At 41.5% G+C, this 24,070-nt stretch overlaps 1 protein-coding gene across 2 annotated transcripts in view; it reads left to right on the top strand.

Moving 5' to 3' along the window:
- The first annotated feature begins 15,087 nt into the window (after nt 1-15,087).
- cd2ap (CD2-associated protein) overlaps nt 15,088-24,070 on the top strand; it is a 200,761-nt gene continuing 191,778 nt past the window's right edge. Inside the window, exon 1 of one of the 2 annotated variants that reach the window (XM_073057253.1) lies at nt 15,088-15,342. In XM_073057253.1, coding sequence (XP_072913354.1) covers nt 15,339-15,342 — 4 coding nt within the window. In that variant the 5' untranslated portion in view covers nt 15,088-15,338. The remainder of the gene's footprint in view (nt 15,343-24,070) is intronic. The other variant, XM_073057251.1, reaches the window with a different exon arrangement.

The following is a 24,070-nucleotide window of genomic DNA, read 5'->3' as shown; positions in this document are numbered from 1 at the left end:
GCGACTCCTTTGCTTGCATCTTTGGAAGCAGATCTATTTCCATCTTTAATGTTTCTATTTTTCCCTTTCAGGGTTCTTTTGAAGACCCTGACCTGGAGTTACACACTGACTTCAGTTCTTTGTTGGAATGGGACCAGCTCTCGGGATTTCATGGCTGGCTGTTATCCGACATGCCAAGGATGCGGCCTAAGAACTCAGCTTGCCTTTGGAGTTCCAAGATCTCATGGCTCTGGAGACAGGTGGACCAAAGGTCGGTGTCACGTCTGGAGATCGGTGTGTCGTGGGAGTCGGAAGATCTCTGGCTGTGTGCCCAGAGACCTGAGATCTTTGGGCACAGAGCTTGGAAAAAGCGACACAACAGATTTTTAACATTGTAAAACAGCGAGTTGTTTGTTATGTCTCCCCTCTCACTGTGAAATGGAGACACCTCTTTCTCCCTTATTAGGGAGAAAGAGAGGGAGCCTATAGTATGTTGAATACCGGGTGAATGAGTAGTCTTTGGGGTACTGCAAGTCTGGGTCTTGGCTGTTGCTTTGCTGCACACTTGTGATGCATTTTTTTTTGCTGTGGGGGGGGTGATCGTTGCTTGCTGCTGTTTATTTGTGGGGGAGGGGAGCTGGGGGTGCTTTGGGGTTCTAACATTTAACCGTCGTTCATTCTTGGGGGCACGCCTCTGTTTTTGTGGATGGTTGTGAAAGAAAAGCATTTCAGGATGTACTGTATATTATATACATTTCTCTGACCTTTTAAACCTTTGAAACCACTGAGGTCAGGCTAACTGGAATATAATTTCTTTTCTGCTGCCTTCATTCTTTCTTAAAGAGTGGAGTGACATTTGCAATTTTCCAGTCCTCTGGCACCATGCCAGAGTCCAATGATTATTGAAAGATCATTTCTAGTGCCGCCACAATCTCTAATGCTACCTCTTTCAGAACACTAGGGTGCAGTTCCTCCAGTCTGGGTGACCTATGTACTTTTAGGTCTTTCCACCTTCTCCCTTGTAATAGTAACTGCACCCACTTCTCTTCCTTCACACACTACAACATCTGGCATACTGCTAGTGTCTTCCACAGTGAAGACTGATGCAAAATACTCATTTAGTTCATCTGCCATTGCCTTGTTCCCTGTTGTTATTTCTCCTGCCTCATTTTCTAGCGGTTCTATATCCACTCTAATCTCTCTTTTATTTTTTACATACTTGAAATAGCTTTTACTATCCACTTTGATATTATTTGCTAGCTTGCTTTCATACTTCATCTTTTCCCTTCTCATGATTTTTAGTTGCTCTCTGTAGGTTTTTAAAAACTTCCCAGTCCTCTACCTTCCCACTAATTTTTGCTTTGTTGTATGCCCTCTCTTTCATTTTTACATTAGCTTTGACTTCCCTTGTTAGCCACAATTGTACTATTTTTGCCATTTGAGTATTTCTTCATTTTAGAATACACATGTCCAGCACCTTCCTCATTTTCCCCAGAAACGCACACCATTGCTGCTCTGCTGACATCCCTGCCAGCAGCTCCTTCCAATTTCCTTTGGCCAACTCCTCTCTCATACCACTGTAATTTCCTTTACTCCCCTGAAATACTGCTACATCAGACTTTACTTTCTCCCTATCAAATTTCATATTGTGGTCATTGGTTCCGAAGGGTTCTTTTACCTTAAGCTTACTAATTGCCTCCGGTTCACGACATAACACCCAATCCAATATAGCTGATCCCCTGGAAGGCTCAATGAGAAACTGCTCTAAAAAGCATGGGCATTCAACAAGCTCACTCTCTTGAGATCCATTACCAACCTGCAATTGACGTGCATGTTAAAATCTCCCATGACTATCATAACATTGTCCTTTTGGCACACCTTTTCTACTTCCTATTGTAAACTGTGGTCCACCTCCCAGCCACTGTTGGGAGGCCTGTATACAACTGCCATTAACGTCCTTTTACACTTACAGTTTCTTAATTCAACCCACAAGGATCCAACATCTTCTGATCCTATGACACTTCTTTCTATTGATTCGATGCCATTCTTTACCAGTAGAGCCACGCCACCCCCTCTGCCTACTTTCCTATCTCTCTGATTCAACGTGTAACCTTGGACATTTAGCTCCCAACTATAACCATCCTTCAGCCACGATTCAGTGATGGCCACAACATCATACCTGACAATCTGCAATAGTGCAACAAGATCATCCACCTTATTTCTTATACTACGCACAATTAGATACAACAACTTGAGTACTGTTTCATTTCTTCAATGAAATATTTGAAATCAATTTTAAGTGGGTCTCCACTGCTTTTCAGAAAAACAATATAAAGTAATTGTTTTCATTGTATCTCAATGAAAATTTCCTAGCTTACAACAATGTATCTTGCTTGCACGAAGATGGAAATTGGTAACACAAGAAAATCTGAAGGAGCTAGAAATCCAAAGCAACTCCACACAATGCTGGAGCTATTCAGCAGGCCAGGCAGCATCTATGGAAAAATGTAAACAGTTGACATTTTGGGCTAAGACGAGTCCTGAAAGGGAATTAGTTTTTCATAGAATACTCTGCTGCAAACGTCATTGCAAAGTCAATACATCGTTCTCATATTTATCTTTATACACTGTATATTTGGATATATCAAATTAGAATGTCTGGAAAGTAACGAAAATGTATTCACCATCTCAGAATAAAACAGGAGCAAGTTTTATTTGGATATATTTTGGATTCCCAGGATAAGAGAAGCCTAATGGAAGAATTAATCAGAATTTGCCCAATTCCACCCTACCCTCAACCTATTAAAATGTTGGCATATATTTTAGTGGACTCTTCCTTGCTCAGTATTTTTATGTGTGTTACTTGTAGACAATAAACTTGTTGAAATGCTACAAAAGGGAAAATGGACACAAATTTCTGGAATGAAATATTTAATCACACTTTTTTATGATGGCTATTATTAATTCTTGTCTGTGTACTTTAATTTGTTATGTTGCTGCTTATGCTTAAAATGAGACATTGGTAACAATGAGTTAAAAGTGATTGCACTTCACAGTGACTTACCAGAACTTCCCTTTCAAACTTGAGACAGAAAAAAAATCATTTTTAATAAATTGCTTCCAGACCCCTCCCTGCAGAGTTCCAAACATGGCATAGGCCACCTGTGTCTTGCTGGCAATATATGCACCAAAGACTAACAAGCCATTTCTTCCTGTTTATAAAAGTTGCTTGCGGGGAAATATTCACAGGAATAACATGCTGAGTGAGATTAATTTAAGTTTCTGCAGCAATGCAGTTGTTTTTCTTATAAATTCAACTTCTCCTCTGAAAATATTCCACCAACAAAAATTAGAAGTTAAAAGAAACGGAAGTTTAGAAGTTCCATCATGGAGTACCAGTATAATATGCCATGTACTGTTAACCATAGCCATCAAAAAGTTAGCTACAGGTTTCATCTGTACCATTGAGCTGAAGCCAAACTTTTCTCTACAGGAAGCTGAAGAAAATTACATGTCACATTGGGCCATTCTCGTGTAATTTCGGAGTGTCTAATTATGCTACAGTTTTGGCAGAGGTCTGACTCAGATTGTCTCGCCTTTCAGTCATTAATTGTGGCAGGAAACAAAATCTGAAAATAATGGTGCCAACAAAAGAATTTGAGATCCTGACACTGAGTTTCAGTGCACGATTTATTCTTGGAGCTAATTTGTGCTTTTCTCAGGATTCAGTATTATTCTGTAACTGTGTATGATTTAGATGAATGACCTGGATTTTCAACCTTCCAGCTCATTGCCATTATTTCAGTAGGTCTTCCAGTCTGGATATCAACTCCTTTAGTAATTGCCTGACACACCATTGTCTAATGCGATTTAGACTGAACATTTTCATTACATAGCTGCAAATTTTATATTTATTACATGAGCTGCAGTACTTGATTAAAATAATCAGTATGGCCGTGATCCTCAGTGTCACTGCAAAGTTTTTGTGCACTCTCTTTTCACTAACTCCACTCTTTTCATTAAATACTTTAAATTGTATATCTTTCAGTCCCAGGGACTTGGCACTAAAATTTATCTCCTCACCTTGTTACCTTACTACCTCTTCATAATCCAAAAGCCTTCTCCAACTCCTACGCTAAATCTGATTCTCACCATTGTTGTGCCTAGCACCAGGTTTAAAAATAACCTCATTAGTCTCCAGGGAATATGGAAAAAGTGCAGTTACTACATCGAGAATCCAGTAAATCATGGAACCTTTCAAGCTTATTGAAGTTTCGTCTTTATGTAGCAGCATTCTATCCTAGAGGGTCATGCCAGACTGTACATACATTTGCTAACCCAAGCAAACTGAATTTCCCTAAGCTTTACTGTCATTGAAAATAAATCTGTGTGATTTTATTGAGTGCTATTGATTTTATAGAGGGCATCAGCATCTTAGAGTATCTATCATGGGCCCAACATGCTGATGCAATCACAAAGAAGGTACGCCTGCAGCTCAATTTCATTAGGAGGCTGAGGAGATTTGCTATGTCATCAAAGATTTCTGGAAATTTCTGAAGTTGTATGGTGGGAAGTATTCTAACTGTTTGCATCACAGCCTAGATTGGGGCCTCATAGCAGGAGGCCACAGAGGGTTGTAGACTCAGCCACTTACATCATTGGGCACAAGCCTCCGTGCTGTTGAGGATGTCTTCAAGAAGCAATACCTCAAGAAAGTGGTATCTATCACTGAAGACCCTCACCATCCAGGACATGCCCTCTTCACCCTAGTACAACTGGGGAGGAAGTACTGGAGCCTGAAGACCCACACTCAATGTTTTATGAGCAGCTGCTTCCATTCTGCTATTAGATTTCTAGAATGGTGCATGAACCCAAGATGCCACCTTGTTATTTGTCTTCCGCATGATTTATTTATCAATGTTCGAAGTTTAAAGTAAAAGGAGGAACTGAACAGGTCAGGTAGCAACTATGGAGGGAAGTAAATAGTCAATGTTTTGAGCTGAGAACATTATTTGAAAAGATAGTTAAAGATGATTTCTTACACATTCAGTTTTACACTGAGTGTCCTCTCATACAGAAAAACAATGAAGAAGTGAATACATGAGGATCTGGACAAAGCAATGTTGAGAAAAGTTCAATCAACAAATTGATTAAAGATTTAACTATGGTCAATAGGCCACATTCCCTTTGATGATGAAGTAATGGAGGGCAAACTTAGAACTTTGACTGAAAGATAGTCAGGCTGCTATTAACTTCTAAAGAAGATTTTATATGATTCATGGAAAAAAAGTTGCAACACATTTACAATACAACACATTTCAAATAGACCATAAGATTTATAGGAACCAAATCAGACCATTTGGTCATTGTGTCTGCTCCACCATTTCATCCATTTTTCCTCTCAGCCCCAGATAAGACAATTCACTGCATTTCTTTATTTTGTAATTTATTTTTTTTATTGAAGTTCATCAAATATTTCCATAAGATGTATTTCAGACATTGTACATATATATCATATAATTATATATATCACAAAATCTCCACAAAGTATTTATCTGGGGTATACAGGAAAGAGTGGAAAGAAAAAACAAGCAAAAAGAAAGAACTATGTACAAGTAAATTTCATTGGAAATGCTTATTGCCATCAAAAATGTAAATGTACTGAGGGCTACAAGTGTGGTTAAAAGAGGGAAATAAAACCAGCTCACTTAAGGTCAAACTTTCATCTGGTAAAGCAAATAAAACACCTTCATTTAAAGGAATTGAAACATCTAATTTTTCGGTACATTATTTCAGATTAACAGAGTGTTTTTACATGATGTTTGTTCCTTGCTTCAGTTTTTACATGATGTTTGTACCTGCAGTTAAAGGACATACTAGATAACACTATGCTGCTACTGAATGACATCCCTTCCCATCCTCACAATGCCGTTTTACAGAGGATAGAAATAATTAATTAATTTATTTATTGAGATACAGTGCAGAATAACCCTTCTGGCCCATTGAGCCTCGCTGCCCAGTAACCTCTGATTTAATCCTGGCCTAATCATGGGACAATTTACAATGACCAATTAACCTACCAGGTGGTATGTCTTTGGACTGTGGGAGGAAACCGGAGCACCTGAAAGAAACACACACAGTCATGGGGAAAACGTACAAACTCCTTATAGGCAGCAGTGGGAATTGAACCAGAGTCTCCTGTTCTGTAAAGCATTGTGCTATCCGCTACATTACTGTTGTGACAAGAGTCCTTAATGAGGATGGCTTGGATCCAAATGCTGTAGTATCTGAAGCAGGGATTGATACATGATATCAAACTGGATGAGAACCGAGCACAAAATAAATGCTGGACGATATCATTTGTAGGGCTTATGATTGAGCCCTGAGGCGCTGTTCAGGTGCTCTTTAAATACTTAATTCTTGGTGGCCAAGACATGGTTGCCAATTAGTGGGAGGGGCTTGAATCTTTAAAGAGACAGTGCCAGCTATCCATATTCCAGAGAGTTAGGGTGTCTGACCCCAGAAGCTGACGCGGTGGGTACGTTTCGTAACACCATGCCACCCTTTACCACCACTTGTGACTTTTGCAAACTAACCTACACATCAGAGTCTGCATCTGCTCAAAGGAAATATCAAAAGCATCTTAATGAAGGAGACCATTTGCAACATCTATGGATGATGGCCACCATCCTTAATAAAGTGGCCAGAGTATTGCATGCTCTGAAACCAATCACAGGGTAAAATCAAACCAGATGTAAGCAGTGATAACAAGTTAAATGAGGAAGAAATTTCAGTTGCAGGCCCAGCAGAAATTGGATAGAAAATGGATGGAGGTAAAAATGTTGAGGTGGAAAACATTGAGGGATGCTGGACATTGATTCTGATAAATCAGTTGGTTTATGACAATGTCATTCCACAGTGTGTACACAAGTAGCCAACAATGTTGAGTTACAGTGAAGGAAAGCAGAAGAGCTGACTTCCACAGTGTGAGTCTTCTCAAATTTCAGTCTGCATCGAGGCACTGCTTGGCTACGCAGGGATGGAAGATGCCAGATAGTTCATTGAAAGTGTATCTCCACTTGTGCAACATATGTTGTTAAAAATTGCAAACCAATTGATTTATCAAATATGGCCGAGTATTTTAATGAACTATAAATATGTTTTGTACTTTGCTTTTGTTGCCTTTTAATCTAATTTGTGTTACTCTTATTTCTTGCATTCTTTCCATTATGCAAAATAGTTGGGAATGAACTGTAACTTAAAGCACCATTCTAGTCATCCTTTCATAATTCCTAATCCTTAAGTCGCTGGCTAAAATGAATGTGGATTCACTTTCCTCCATTGGGAGGAAGAAGAAGGCGTTGGGAGCATTCTTCTCTAATTTTTCTGGTGGCAGAAATTTGTTCTCATCTTGCATCTGCTTCCTGATAGCATGCAAACCACGATGTTAACCAAGGGACCCAAAACAGACCCCGTCTCAGTGCAGCCAGGTATCAAGAAAGCCATCACCTTGATGATAATTTAAATCTATCTCATTGTATTGCTGCAACTCACCTGTAAGAAGCTGCTCACCAGGACAGAGCTAATCCTTGGGACAAATGTGAGAACATCCTCCCTACATCCCTCCAATCTACAGCATAGGTGACACAAACTTCATTCACAGAGCTGTAGTCTCCAAGTCATCCTTGAGGAACAGGCAACGACTGGCCTTTAACTTAAGCCCATGCACAAAACAACCTGCTGGATCAACAAAGATCCAAAAAAAACCCGAAGAGCTACGAGACCATCTCGGTGGGGGATGGAGGTATATAGGGACTGGACGTCTATGGTGAAAATAAGACGGAGGGGGCCAGGGAACTTAAAATCATTGAAAAAATTCAAAACATGAGAAGTGTCACGAACATAGGTGGGAAGGGATTGAACAAGGGGGGATAAGACAGTGTCAAGGTATGCAGAAATGAGTTCAGTGGGGCAGGAGCAAGCTGAGACAATAGGTCTACCTAGACAGGCAGATTTGTGGATCTTGGGTAGGAGGTAGAAACGGGAAGCGCGGGGTGTGGGAACTATGAGGTTGGTGGCAGTGGATGGGAGATCCCCAAAGCTAATAAGGTTGGTGATGGTATAGGAGACAATGGCCTGGTGCTCTTTAGTGGGATCATGATCAAGGGGTAAGTAAGAGGAGGTATCAGAGAGTTGTCGCTGTGCCTCGGCCAGGTAGAGGTCAGTACGCCAGACAAAAACAGCTCCCCCCTTATCAGCAGGATCTCCCAGTGGCCACACATTTTAATTCCACGTCCCATTCCCATTCTGATATGTCTATCCATGGCCTCCTATATTGTCAAAATGAATCCAAACTCAGGTTGGAGGAACAATACCTTATATACCGGCTGGGTAGCCTCCAACCTGATGGCATGAACATTGACTTCTCTAACTTCCGTTAATGCCCCTCCTCCCCTTCTTACCCCATCCCTGACATATTTACTTGTTTGCCTGTTCTCCATCTCCCTCTGGTGCTTCCCCTTCCCCCCCCCACCCCTTTTCTTTCTCCTGAGGCCTCCCGTCCCATGATCCTGTCCCTTCTCCAGCTCTGTATCACTTTCGCCAATCACCTTTCCAGCTCTTAGCTTCATCCCACCCCCTCCGGTCTTCTATCATTTCGCATTTCCCCCTCCCCCCACTACTTTCAAATCTCTTACTATCTTTCCTTTCAGTTAGTCCTGACGAAGGGTCTTGGCCGGAAACGTCGACAGCGCTTCTCCCTATAGATGCTGCCTAGCCTGCTGTGTTCTACCAGCATTTTGGGTGTGCCAATGTGTTTTGATATAACTTGCACAACTGGCTGACTTTTAGTAGTTTTGAAAGCCATGGCCTACGTTGCTTTTTCATAATAAATCTCTTTTTATGTTGCAGGAATTTCTCTATGGAAAAAAATCTTGATAAAAGAATGGAACAGATTTGATCCTACCAGAAAGCACATGGTGAAATTCCTTGATATTAATTATTTACTCTTTCTGGTGCCTTGACTCACCAGGTCAACCATTCAGATCAGGTTATTTTAACTTAGATTGCTGGTCTCTTTAAACACCAAGTGATTTGATGGCCATCATTTAAATAGGAAGGACTTTCCAGTTGTAGCCAGAACTGATTTACAGGAATCATTTTTGCCCATTCACCTCCTTCTGGTACTTCTTTTCTTTTTTAAAATTTTCCTTCCCTCTTTCCTCTTCTTCTGTTCCTGACTCTAGCTTTTTACTTCTCCTCCTCAGCTGCCTATCAACTCCCCCTACTGCCCCTCCTTCTCTCCTTTCTCCCATGGTTCGGTCTCCTCTCCTATCAGATTCTTTCTTCTCCAGCCCTATACCTTTCTCACCCACCTAGCTTCACCAATCACCTTCTAGCTTGTCCACCTTCCCCTGCCCACCTTTTTATTTTAGCATCTTCCCCCTTCGTTTCCAGTTCTGATAAAAGGCCTCGGCTTAAAACATCAACTGTTTATGCAGTTCCATGGGTGCTCAGTTCTTCCAACATTTTGTGTAACTTACAGAATCCTGGCGATGAGATAGCATTACATTTAAGATGCTGAAGGTTTGAAAATAATTTTCTATTGTTCAAACTTAATTTCTTGAGGAGAAATATTTATTAATATTTATTTTGGAATTCGCCACCCTCAGCTCCAATCTGATAATTAAATTTGCTACATTGATTGGCCTTATCTCAAACAATAATGAGGCAGCCTACAGAGAAGAAGTAATCACCCTGACACAATGTGCCAAGAAAACAACCTCTCCCTCAATGTCAAAAAAACAAAGGAGGTACAGAGTTAGGCTAACCCCTATTAACATCAATGGATCTGGGATTGAGAGGGTGAGCAGCTTTAAATTCCTCAGCTTACATATCACCGAGGATATCATGTGGTCTGTATACACCGGCCTATTGGTGAAAACAGCACAACTGTGCCTCTTTCACCTCAGATGGTTGAAGAAGTTTGGCATGAGTCCCCAAATCATAAGGACTTTCTACAGGGGTACAATTGAGAGCATCTTGACTGGCTGCATCACTGCCTGGGATAGGAACTGTACTTCCCTCAACAGCCGGACTCTGCAGAGAGTGGTGCAGACAGTTCAGTGCATCTGTAGATGTGAACTTCCCACTATTCAGGATATTTACAAAGACAGGTGTGTAAAAAGGGCCTGAAGATGCATTGGGGACCCGAGTCACCACAAACTGTTCCAGCTGTTAACATCTGGGAAATGGTACCGCAGTATAAAGGCCAGGACCAACAGGCTCCAGAACAGCTTTTACCACCAGCCCATCAGACTGATTAATTCATGCTGATAAAATTGTTATTTCTATGCTATATTGACTGTCCTGTTATACATACTATTTATTACAAATTACCCTAAATTGCAGATTGCACATATAGACGGAGATGTAGTGTAAGGATTTTAACTCCTCATGTATGTGAAGGATGTAAGAAATAAAGTCAATTCAATTATAGAAACACAAATCTAAAATTTCATGGGAATATAAAAATTAATCCACAAAAGTAAGAATAATTTTATTTTGTATCCTAAACCTGAAATAACTTTCATTGGATTCTGTCTGATTTTAATGTATTCATAGTGTCCAAAGGTGTAGAAGCTGGGAAAATAAAGATATGGCTATCTTTACACTAAAACTGTAGATACTTAATGTTATCACTTGGAATGTCCATTTACTGCAGCACATTGAGAGAGAGAAAAACATACACAGTTCCTGCTGAGTTTCCTTGGCATTTTGCGTGTGTTTCTTTGGATTTCCAGCATCTGCAGACTTTCTCATGTCTATGATTTTCTTATGGGTTGAGGTTCTGGTCAGATGCCCAGTGATTGTACGTAATTTTGGCTATTTAATTTAAAATCTTACACACAAGTAAAGGAATGAAGGAATAGTGTAATATTTCAATTCCGGCCTCTCAGTCATTACCTGACTTTAATCACCCTTCTCAGTGGCCCTCACTTCTTGTTCTTAGGAAGTCCCAAAGGGCTGAGGATAACAAATCTCAAGTTTTGTGAGGTGACTGATGAGGGAAATATATGACCTGCAGACTGTCACGAGTGGTGAAGGAGATGCTTGATAAATGGGTGAAGAGGTATTGTGGGGCAGAATTCCTTAATCTGTTTTCACTGGGCTTCTTTGCACTTCTTTGAAGAAATTCAAGGTTATCTGTCCTATGGCAGACGCTCCTTCTCCTTCTCAGGCCAGGGATTGTTGCAAGTTCAGTGAGGATGTTACACATCTTCAGGCAGACTTTAACAGCATTCTTGGATCTAGACCATGATAGATATTGCAGAAGAGTGCCGGTTCCAGTTGTCCAGTGTTGGGTAGGCAAATGACATGACGCACACATCAGACACAGCTGAGGGCAATTAGAGCAAAGTCTGGTGAAGTCATGTGGGGCTGGTTTGCTTCTCCTGACAGTGGATTTGCAGGATTGTGTGAAGACAGTATTAGTGCACCATTTCCAATGATTTGAGATTCCTACAGTTCATTGTGTATCAGAAGTACATTGGAAGGCAGAGGACAGTGCTAACTTTGAGTTCTGAGGTTTGTGCAGAATTTCATATCCTGATTTATAAAATCTTTCTTTTCTTTAATAGATATATACTGGACTGGTGCATTGAAAGTGCTGCTGAAGTCCATCATTAATGTCTGCCTTCCTGAGAGATGGCTCCCCAGAGATGCAAAGTGTTCATATTTTCAAGATTCAAGATCGCTTAATGTTATTTTAGTGCACAAGTGTAAATGAGAATGAAATAATTGTTACTCTGGATCCAATGCAGCATTAAAAATTATAAAGAACATAAATATTAATAAGATATATATCTTATATTTATATTAATATATAAATATATTGAGAGTAGGGGAGATTCAAACAAGAGGACATGAGAGTTAGGGGGCAAAAGTTTAAGGGTAACACGAGGGGGAACTTCTTTACTCAGAGAGCGGTAGCTGTATGGAACGAGCTTTCAGTAGAAGTGGTAGAGGCAGGTTCGATGTTGTCATTTAAAAAAATTGGATAGCTATATGGACAGGAAAGGAATGGAGGGTTATGGGCTGAGTGCAGGTCGGTGGGACTAGGTGAGAGTAAGCGTTTGGCATGGACTAGAAGGGCCGAGATGGCTTGTTTCCGTGTTGTAATTGTTATATGGTTATAAGACCATAAGATATAGGAGCAGAATTAGGCTATTTGGCCCATCGAGTCTGCTCCACTATTTCATCATGGCTGATCCATTCCCATCTCAGGCCCAATCTACTGCCTTTTCTTCATGACCCTACATGCCCCGAGTAATCAAGAACCTATCAACCTCCACCTTAAATACACCCAATTACTTAGCCTCCACAGCTGCCTGTGGCAACAAATTCCACAGATTCACCACTCTCTGGCTAAACAAATTCTTCCTCATCTCCATTCTAAATGGAAGTCCCTCTATTCAGAGGCTGTGTCCTCTGGTCTCAGTCTCTTCCACCATGGAATATCCTTTCCACATCCACTCTATCCAGACCTTTCAACATTCAATAGGCTTCAATGAGTTCTCTGCACAATGAAGCAGTTGAAGCTACCTCAGTAAATATCCGTAAAATAAGGTTGGATAGACTTTTGCACAGTAGGGGAATTAAGGGTTATGGGGAAAAGGCAGGTAGGTGGAGATGAGTCCATGGCCAGATCACCCACGATCTTATTGAATGGCGAAGCAGGCTCAACGGACCAGATGGCCTACTTCTGCTCCTATTTCTTATGTTTTGCCTTCTTTCTTCTAAATTCCAGTGAGTACAGACCCAGAGCATTCTCGTGAACCTCCCCTGAGTCCTCTCCTACATCAGCACATCCTTTCTTAGATAAGGGGTCCAAAGCTACTCATAATACTCCAAGTAAGTGAATAGGCTGTTTCCATTGAGAGTAGGGGAGATTCAAACGAGAGGACATGATTTGAGAGTTAGGGGGCAAAAGTTTAAGGGAAACACGAGGGGGTATTTCTTTACTCAGAGAGTGATAGCTGTGTGGAATGAGCTTCCTGTAGAAGTAGTAGAGGCCAGTTCAGTTGTGTCATTTAAGGTAAAATTGGATAGGTATATGGATAGGAAAGGAGTGGAGGGTTATGGGCTGAGTGCGGGTAAGTGGGACTAGGTGAGATTAAGAGTTCGGCACGGACTAGGAGGGCCGGAATGGCCTGTTTCCGTGCTGTGATTGTTATATGGTTATATGGTAAGTGCATTATAAAGCTTCAACGTTACATCCTTGCTTTTATACTCCAGTCCTCTCAAAATGAATGCTAACATTGCATTTGGCTTCCTTAACACCTAGTCAACCTGCAAATTAACCTTTAGGGAATCCTGCACAAGGAGTCCCAAGTCCCTTTACACCTCAGATTTTGATTTTTTCCTCCATTTAGTCAATAGTCTATGATTTTATTTCTTCTACCAAAGTGCATGACCATACACTTTCCAACACTGTATTCCAACTGTCACTTCTTTGCCCATTCTCCTAATCTGTCTAAATCCTTCTATAGCCTCTGTTTCCTCAACACTACCTGCCCCTCCACCTATCTTCGTATCGTCCGCAAACTTGGCTACAAATCCATCATCCAAATCATTGACATATAACGTAAAAATAATCAATCCCAACACAGACCCTGTGGAATAGCACTAGTCACTGGAAGCCAACCAGAAAATGGTCCCTTTATACCCACTCTTTGCCTCCTGCCAATCAGCCAATACTTTACCCATGCTGGTATCTTTCCTGGAATACCATGGGGTTGTGGCTTGTTCAGCAGCCTCTTGAGTGGTTCTTTATCAAAGGCCTTTTGAAAAGCCAAGTACTCATAATGAAGTGGATCTGTGTGAAGTTGCCTCTTCTTCCTGGGCTCCCATTCACTGATTGGACACATTCCAAATATAAATACCTATATAAAGTAGCTGATATTTATTGAGAGATTGTATGTCCATAAAGTGACACCAGGCACAGAAGGTGACTCCGACAGGAAATGATAAAGCAGTGGTAGTGGGGGAGAGGGTGGAGGTATTGATCAGCCTTAACTGGAGGGGAAAGTAACCGAGTCTGGTTTACCTTTAACAACTTATACCCTTTAAAAAAGTCTGAAATTAAGCCAGTCAACAAATTTACAAGCTGTGCATTCTACTCTTACTAACTTAAAGGGTAAAAGATCTTCTCTTCACATCGATTTCCAATTATTTTAACTTTTTGTCTCAGAGTTTAATTTTAATTTGATACACTTTGAAACAGTTCAACATGGTACCATCTTGAAACTGGAGTCAGATCAAACTCATTATCTTGTTGAATTTTTGGTGGCTTTATTTTGAGTTATTTTTGGAAGTTCATCGTACATATCATGAAGATGTATAAACCCCTTAAGTTCTTCGCAAGTATAATTTTTATGAGAAGCGAATTATATTACTTCTTAGCATCGTCTGTGCTTTAATGATTTGCAGTTTATTTTAATTACACCTTTCTGAACGATCTTTAAAATCCATGGGCGTTTTTGAATGCGCCACTGTGTTTACAGAAAATTGTTTCGCAAATCTCTATTCTGTATTTGCAAACAAAACCACATGATGGCATAATTGGGGTCTCAATTATAGCTTCGCGTCACTAAATTGCTCCCAGGCGCTGCAGCTCACTGCAATTATGCAAATTACTTGAGTAGTATGCAAATAGAAAAGTTTTGCAAGTTGTTTTCGGAGATATATTGCCCATTAAAAACTCGATTAAGAGCCGTATCCGAAATTGTTAACACTATGCGTGGCATCGTTAGCCTACTATGGCTTAGATCAACGCTTATCATGGTATCATTGTAAACTTGCAAGTTTTTCTGCGCGATCAATAAAACGCAAACAAAGCAGACTTCACAAGCGACTAAAGGAAAACAACTGGAGACTAACGTCGGCTTGCTTCCTTCTCACACTACTTCCCCCCACTTCTCCTCAAGTCTCCCGCAAACAACTCTTTCGGCCGGAATCCTTCAGCCGGCGGCTGGCGCCTGCTACTGTCAATCTCGCCATTGCCACTCAAGCGGGCGGGCAACAGAGGAAGAAAGGGGAGGAGCGAGAAAATCGCTCCCCACCCACTGCCACCTCCGTTCCCTTTCGTCCCAGCTCGGACTGTAGTGGAGCGGGTCGCGGGGGCCGATGCTGGGACCATTGTTAAATCCTCCGCGCTGATCGCTCCGAACCGTGCAAGCAGCGGTTTGCAGCTGGATACGTTTTGCCAATTCCCCCTCCCACCTCAACGAATGGACAGCGCCGCCTGCGGATAGCGAGACGGGAAGGAGAACGAGTGGAGCGGAGCACCGCCATCAGCCATGGGTGAGGGCACGGCACCCGAGGGTGCGAGGTCACGGGGAGGGTGGGTGGGGAAGCTCCCGGGGGCTCGCCGCGCGACCCTTTGGCCGGGACGGTGCCGGGCGCGAGCACGAGCCGTGCGCGCGCATGGTGATGCCTGACCTGCTTTCCCAGGTAATGGGAGCAGCAGTCCCACCCCACGGTCTCGCCGCTGAATTATTCACAGCCTGCTGCACCTCGCCCGCTTCCCTCCTAACAGCTAACTCAACGCCACCAAACTCTGTCCTGCTGCTTCTATTCATGCTACTTTCCAGCTTTTTAAAAAAAAACTCTGCCTGTTCCAGGACTTCCCCCACCCCCCCATCCACTTTCAGCAGCGCTGGAGGTGTCGCCAAACTCCTGAAGGAGGCGGCCGCAACGTTTGGCCAAATGAAAACGGGGCGGTGGAGTCCAGTTGGGGGAAGGGGAAAGGCTTAGCTAACTAGGGAATGAAGTGAACGGGTTTCCGGTGGAATTTACTTACTTTGCCCATTAACCTGTTCGAATCTAACTTTTATATGACCTCCAATTCATGTATTGTATGCTGCCGTAATAATGGAATTTCCCTGTTAATGATTTACTTTGATAAATAGTTGTAGGCTGCGCCGCTGTTGAGTCATTGTAGAAAACAATGGCTAAATAATTACTTGTCCTGGTTGAGCCATTTAATTCGTATGACATACTTACATATATGCAGCTCTAAACTTGAAATAAATGAATGGTCCCACCAAATGAAATGTGGTTGAATACTCAATTTTTAAATTTACAACTTTTCAATATCACTAAGTTTGACAGCAGGAAAACCGGCCATTCAGCACATCGTGGCCATACTAGCTGGCCATGAAATACCTGGTTATGCTGATCCCATTTTCCAGCACACAAGTTAGTTTCAAGTGTTTGTTTAGGCACCTGTAAACATTCTGAGAGTATCAAGTTCCAGCAGCTTCTCAGGAATATCAGTTAGTGATAGATGATGCTAGCTTGTCCTTAATGTTGGGGTCTAATCTGCTCATTAGATGATATAAATTCCTTTATTTTCTCTTTGCATGTTGAAAGATGTTTAAAGGGCCTTCAGGGCTTTGGATAGAGATGGAAACCAAGTAGAAGGAAGGAAAGAGAAAAGCTATGCCTGTGTATATCAAAATTGAATTGAATGATCTTTATTGTCATTATACATAGGTACAATGAAACTCTGACTTCCTCTCAGGCAATCAAACAAAGCGGTAGATAAAAACAAGACAGTAATAGAAAAACGGTATTAAATAGTTAAGTAGCAGAAAATAAGTTACATCAGCACCAGAATATCACAGTAATGCACAAAGTGCCATTAGTGCAAGTATTTGAATCCTTGTGTGTGCTCACAGTTTCAGTCATTGTTCTGTGGGAGTGGTGTGATGGAGGCTACAGCTCTGGGGTAGAAGCTGTTCCTCAGTCTATTTGTTCTGGCTTTTCGTGTCCTGAACCTTTTGCTGGACGGCAGCGGGTCAAACAGGGAGTGGCCAGGGTGTGTGTTGTCTCTGGTTATGCTGATTGCTTTCCTCCTGAGTCTGCTGGAAAAGATGGTGTCCAGTCTTGGGAGCTCCATCCTGACAATTCGCTGGGCCGCCTTCACCACGCGATGCAGGTCTTGTCGCTCAGCGGCTGTGCAGCTGGCATACCACACTGTGGTGCTGTTAGTCAGGATGGTTTCAATTGCTCTTCTCTAGACATTAAGCAACAGCTTTTGTGGGCATTTGGCCTGTTTCAGCTTTCTGAGGAAGAAGAGTCTTTGTTGTGCCTTTTTTTTTTACAAGCAGCGAGGTGTTGGTGGTCCATGTCAGCTGCTTTAATTTCCCTCGGGATCAATAAAGTATGTCTGTCTGTAACAACATAACTCCAAGGATCTTTAGGTTTTTCACACTTTCCACTACCTCTCTATGTATATGGGGGGGGGGGGGGTGTACTCTCCTTTGATCTCCTGAAGGCAATGATCATCTCTTGGTCAAGAAAATACTGGTAGATGGGAAGTTTTTGTGTACCTGATGGAGAACAGGTGTAAAGATGGAAGAATAGAAGTTTCTCTGAATAGCAGTAGTTGTGAAGAATTAAAGCCACAAAATGATTGGAATCTGGAAGAAGATTGGCTTGAGGACATGGGTGATAACCACAAGAAAGATGCATTCATAACTAATAAAGACTAAGTTTTAGGTATATAACTTGAAATATTTAGCCACTAGAAAGCTAGAACAGAATGAGTTTAATCAAATGCGTTCCACAACCCAAGTGAATGTGAATGTTGTGATGGAATTCTAGTTATGAAATCGCTGTTTTGATTTGATGGGTTTAACTGTTAAATTATGTTTGCTGTTACACTGTTGACCTCTGTTTATTATGGGATCAGTGTCAATTAGCATTCGATCCATTTGAGAGTACTAAAGGACAAAAGGTGATGTACTTCAAATCTGTCTATTTTGTCGTCTTGTGCATATTATAGGTAAATTGATGTGTGACTTCACTGTACCGTAAAATGATGTCCCATTTCAGATTGCGTTTTGGAAGGTAGTGTTTATGATGTCAGAACTTTTTCCAAGGAAGGAACTGATTCATTTTCCCCCTCCTCATGTTGCTGGGGCATTGTACTTTTGTTTGACCCTGATAAGTTTTATCAAGATTAAATGCTCCAAAAAGATAAGTTGCTTTGAGACCAAACAAAAGGTGGGTGGCTCAATTTGATGTACAAGTTGTGCAATCAGTGTGGCAATTCCCTCAGTATTCACAACGTTTGTAGAAAGTACTCCAGCATATTAAGGGATATACACTTGAAAGGTGTCTTGCATATTCAGTATTTGACTAATTTAAAAACTAATTCTTTGAAGTATAAAGAAACCTTCCAGTTAAGGCTGGCCTGATTGTGTCCCTTGTTCCATTGTTTTTGACATGGGAGCAAAGTAGTTCGAGATGGCACCATTTATAGAAACGCAGAAAACCTACAGTGAAGTACAGGCGCTTTGGCCCGTAATGCTGTGGCAAACATGTACTTGCTTTAGAAATTACCTCAGGTTACCCATAGCCCTCTATTTTACTAAGCTCCATGTACCTAACCAGAAGTCTCTTAAAAGACCCTGTTGTATCCGCCTCCACCACTGTCACCAGCAGCCCATTCCACGCACTCATTACTCTGCATTTTAAAAAAAAACAACTTACCACTGACATCTCCTCTGTACCTACTTCCAAGCACCTTAAAAATGTGTCCTCTTGTGTTAGCCATTTCAGCCTGGGGAAAAGCCTCTGACTATCCACATGATCAATGCCTCTCATCATCTTGTACACATCTTGTATCATATATCTTTTTTAATGGAGGGGCCAATAAGCCAGCACATTGTAGAACAGAATAGCATTTACAGTATTTAAATCTTACATCCATTCCACAATGTGAAGGAGTAAAAAATCTTTGTTATGTCTCCATTGCAATATACAGGGATGTGAATTTAAAAGTCTAAAGGCTTGTAGAAGGAAGCTGTCCCATGGCCTGTTGGTCCTGGCTTTAATGCTGCAGTAGCGTTTGCCAGATGGAAGCAGCTGAAACAGTTTGTGGTTGGGATGACTGGTGTCCCCAATGATCTACCAGGTCTTCCTTCTGCACCTGCTGCTATAAATGTCCTCAATGGAGGGAAGTTCACATCCGCAGATATACTGTTTTCCATAGCACTCTCTGCAGTGCCCAGCGATCAAGGTTGTTGGTGTGGTTTATGCACCAGGCGGTGATATAGCCTGTCAGTATGCTTTCAGTGGTACCCCTGTAGAAAAGTCTTGAGGATCTGGTGCCCCATGCCAAACTTCTTCATTCACCTGAGGTGGAAGAGATGCTGTTGTGTTTTTTTTTGCCGCAAAGCCGGTGTGTTCAGTCCAGGTGAGATCATCAGTGATGTGTATGCCGAGGAACCCGAAACTTACCCACTCAACTGCGGACCCTTTGATGTTGATTGGGCCGAGCCTATCACTGTTATTCCTGTAATCCAAAATCAGCTGTTTTGTTTTTTTTTGGACATTGAGGGAGAGGTTGTTATCCTGACACCATTGTGTCAGGGTGTCAACCTCTCCTCTGAAGGCTCTGTATTCTCTGTAGAGAACACAGTTAACTGTGGAAGCATAGAATTCTGAAGTTGTTCAGTACTAAAGATTAAGACCCCAAACGGCATGTTATTGGCTTTGATATAAATAGAGAAAATTTGTTCTTAGGATTACGAAGACTTGTGTTTTCGCTGAATCCTTCTAGTGTGGTTCTTTGATTTGTACTACCAGATATAACACTGCACATAAGCTTCTGATTCACTCTGCTTCAAGCATCACTCCACAAATTTGTGTATAATAATAGTTGATGGATTCTTCATCATAGACCAGTGAGTGCTGCAGTGGAGTATGTGCTCTTCAGATGAGACATTAATTCAAGGTCTTAAAGCCTATTGGATATAAAAGATCAATAGTTCTCAAGTGTCCAAGATGATTCATTTCTTGATGATATAAAAGCTGAGTTATTTGGCTATTTACCAATTCACTTGTGAGATTTAGCTGACAGCTTTTGTAACTTTCACACCTATGAAATCAAATTTAAATGTTAGTCGAATGAGATTTTAGTTGCTTTGATTTTTATTTGCAATTTAAAACTTGTTTATAAACCTCATTCTTTACTAATCTTTCCAATTATTGTGATCTAGTTCTGCTTCATACATAATTAATACTATTATTCTTGCTGATGCATGTTTGTTCATAGATATCTACTTTGCTCACTCAATTAGTAATCCCTTTGCATTCAGTGACTAAAGTCTGTGGTGAATTTTGTTGAAATATATCTTGGAACTGATCTACTTTTCAATCAATGGACCAAAACATTTCACTGAGGTTTACATTTTCCTGATAGTTCAAATAGACTCTAGAGTGTTTAAACTTTTTTATTCAACAATAGAAATTAAATTGCTTCCGGCCTTCTTTGCCTTGAGTTTTCTTCTTGATTGATTTATTCTGATGTGTAAATCTGTTTCTTTCTTCCACTATCATATAGCATATTGTACTCAATAAATGTTCAAACTTGTCTTTCTCCTGCCTCTGCCTGCTCTGTTGTTCCCTTTTGACTTGCTGCATATTATATATTTTTCTCTTTATTCAGACTTCAAAGCTTCAGTTAGGCAAGTTTTGGTTGTCTCATGTCTTGCTCAATTGAGTGCTGCATTTGCTTTGTCTGCTGTTATATGGGTCCCTGGTGAGACTGCACCTGGAATATTGTGTACAAGTCTGGTTTCTCTTACTCAGCATGGTTATACTTAAAAAGATTTGATTCACCAGACTGATTCTTTGAATGGGTGCTGTTTGGCATTTGTGTTTTTAAAGAGGTTAACAGACTGGGCCAATGCTCAAGTTTAGAAGAATGAGAGGTAAACTCAACAAAGCGGACACAATTGGCAGGGTAGATGCAGGGCTCACGTGTTCACTGGCAGGAGTATGCTCAAAATCATCAGAAGGCTAGTTAAGGTGGGGAACTGAAATTATTTCATCGGGAAGATAGTGAAACTATCATCCTCTGTCTGAGGGGGTTGCAGAGATTTAGTCCTGTGGTCATTGTAAGGTTTGATATCATTGGCACATATCGTGAAATTTGTTCTGTGGCAGCAGTAACGTGCAAAACATAATACTAAAAATTGTAAATTATACGTGTATATATAAAAAGAAAATTAAATTAAATGGATAGTGCACAAACGCTGAGGTAGTGTTGATGAGTTCATTGTCCATACGGAAATCTGGTGGTAGAGAGGAAGAAGCTGTTCCTGAAACATTGAGTGTGTGGCTTCAACCTCTCGTATGATGGTAACAATGAGAAGAGGGCATGTGATGGGGTGGGGGGGGGGGGGGGGGAGGTGTCCTTAATGATGGATGATGCCTTTTTGAGCCATCACCTTTTGAAGGTGTCCTGGATGCTGGGGAGGCGAGTGCCCGTGATGCAGCTGGTTGAGTTTAGAACTTTTAGCAGCTTTTTCAGTGCTCAACAAAAGTATATTCCAGTCAAAAGTAAGGACAGTAAGTGTGGGGAGAGCCCAGCCTTGGATATCTATGCAAATAAAAGTTAGTATCAAATTAAAGGCTCATGTACAAAATCGCAAAGAATAGTGGGAGACTGGAAGATTGGGGAAAACTTTAAAAAACACCAGAGAACAACTAAATGAAATCAGGAAAGGGAAGATAGAGTATGAAAGTAAATTAGCACAAAATATAAAAACAGATAGCAAAAGTTATTATAAATATATAAAGCGGAAGAGGGTGGCTAAAGTCAATGTAGGTCCCTTGGAAGACGAAAAGGGGAAATTAATATTGGGTGATAAGGAAATGGCTAAGGCATTGAACAACTATTTTGTGCCGGTCTTCACAGTGGAGGACACGTCTAATATGCCAAAGAAGGATGTTATGGACGAAATGGGAGGTGAGGATTTTGATAAAAATCACTGTCACTAAAGAGATAGTGATGAGCAAACTAGAGGGCCTGAAGGTAGATAAGTCCTCTGGTCCTGATGGGATGCATCCCAGGCTGCTGAGGGAATTGGCAGAGGTTATAGTAGGCGCGTTGGTAATCATTTACCAAAATTCTGTGGACTCTGGGCAGGTCCCGGAGGATTGGAAGACAGCAAATGTCCCATCACTTTTTTAAAAAAAAGGATGTAGGCAAAACACGGGCAACTATAGGCCAGTTAGCTTAACATCTGTAGTCGGGAAAATGCTTGAAGCTGTTATTAAGGATGAAGTAGTGAAACATTTAGAAAGGAGTGGTTCCATTAGAGAGACACAGCATGGATTCAGAAAGGGCAGGTCTTGTTTGACAAACTTACTGGAGTTCTTTGAGGACATCATGAGTGCAGTGGATAGAGGGGAACAGGTGGATGTGGTATACCTGGATTTCCAGAAGGCGTTCGATATGGTGCTGCACAAGATACTTATAAATAAGATACGGATGCATGGAGTCGGAGGAAGTGTATTGACATGGATAGTGGATTGGTTAACTAATGGAAGGCAGAGAGTTGGTATAAATGGGTGTTTCTCCGGTTGGCAGTCAGTAGTGAGTGGGGTGCCGCAGGGGTTGGTGCTGGGCCCGCAGCTCTTTACCATTTACATTGATGATTTGGAAGAGAGGACTGAGTGTAGCGTAGCAAAATTTGCATATGACACTAAACTGAGTGGAAAAGCAAATTGTACAGAGGATGTGGAGAGTCTGCAGAGGGATATAGATAGGTTAAGTGAGTGGGCCAAGGTCTGGCAGATGGAATGCAGTGTTGGTAAATGCTAGATCATCCACTTTGGAAGGAATAATAGAAGAGCAGATTATTATTTAAATGGTGAAAGATTGTAGCATGCTGTTGTGCAGAGGGACTTGAGAGTGCTAGTTCATGAATCGCAAAAAGTTGGCTTTCAGGTACAACAGGTTATTAAGAAGGCAAACGGAATGTTGGCCTTCATTGCTAGAGGGATTGGATTCAAGAGCAGCGAGGTCATGCTGCAACTATACGGTAAACTTTGGTGAACCTCTCTGTATTAGGATCTTGCTCCTCTAACTTTGCCATCCCTGCTTCAATGAGCATTGCACATGTCCTTGAGGTGTGTCAATGTTTATGGTCAGGGATCCCCGCAGGCTGTGATCTCCCTATGTGGAAATCAAGGATCCAGTTGTAGAGGCCCTGATCTTGGGGCTTGCTGATCAATACTGAAGGTATGATTTTTGAACAATGAGCTGTAGTCAATATATGGCAGCCTGAAGAAGGTGTTGCTATTGTCCAGGTGATCCAAGGCTGAGTGGAGAGCACTTAATCACAGTAAATGCGAGGGTCACAGGGTGACGGTTGTTGAGGCAGCTGTCTCTGGCATGATTGTCCCTTTGAAGCAGTGGGAACCCCCGATGGCAGCAGTGAGAGATCGAAGATGTCCTTGATAGTTGGTTTGCACAGGTTTTCAGTGTCCTACCAGGTACACCATCAGGGTCTGATGCCTTCCAAAGGTCCCCCGCTTGAGGGATGTTCTGATGTTGGCCTCTGAGACAGAGATCATGGGGTCACTAGGTGCTGCGGGGATTTGCGCAGTTGTAGTTTTAATTTCACTTTCAAAGTGTGCAGAAAAGGCATTGAGCTCATCTGAAATTGAAGCCATTCATGTTAGATTTTACTTTGTAGGAAGTAATGGCATGCAAACCCTTCCAGAGCTGATGTGGATCCAATTCTGCCTCTAACCTCAATTGGAATTGTTTTTTTAGCCCTGAAAGTAGCCTTCCGTAGATTGTACTAGACGTCTTGTTATGTTCTGGATCACCAGTCTTGAACGCCACAAATCAAGCCCTCAGCTCACTATGAACATGCTGGTTCATCCACAGCTTTTGGTTTTGGTGTATCTGGAATGTCTTCGAAGGCACATACTTATCCAGGCAGGTCTTGAAGGCCAGTGACAACTGTGGAATCTTCATTCAGACTCGAAAGATGAATTGCTGAAATTTTCCAGTCCACCAAATCAAAGCAGTGCTGTTCTGCCTCCCTTGACCGTACCTTCTTGGTCTTTACCAAGACTGCAGATGTGCTGGGAGCGGAGGAACAGCCAGATGATTGGACTTACAGGTTATGTGTTGGTGGTAGTTGTTCAGAGACTTCTTCAGGCTGGTTGATTGAAATCTCCAGCAATGACAGGGAAGGCATCAGCATGCACAGTTCTA

The sequence above is a fragment of the Hemitrygon akajei genome, chromosome 9, assembly GCF_048418815.1.
Source record: "Hemitrygon akajei chromosome 9, sHemAka1.3, whole genome shotgun sequence".
In the NCBI taxonomy this organism is placed as follows: Eukaryota; Metazoa; Chordata; class Chondrichthyes; order Myliobatiformes; family Dasyatidae; genus Hemitrygon; species Hemitrygon akajei.
Note: the sequence above shows the minus strand (reverse complement) of the source record. Positions and strands in the feature narration are given on the sequence as shown.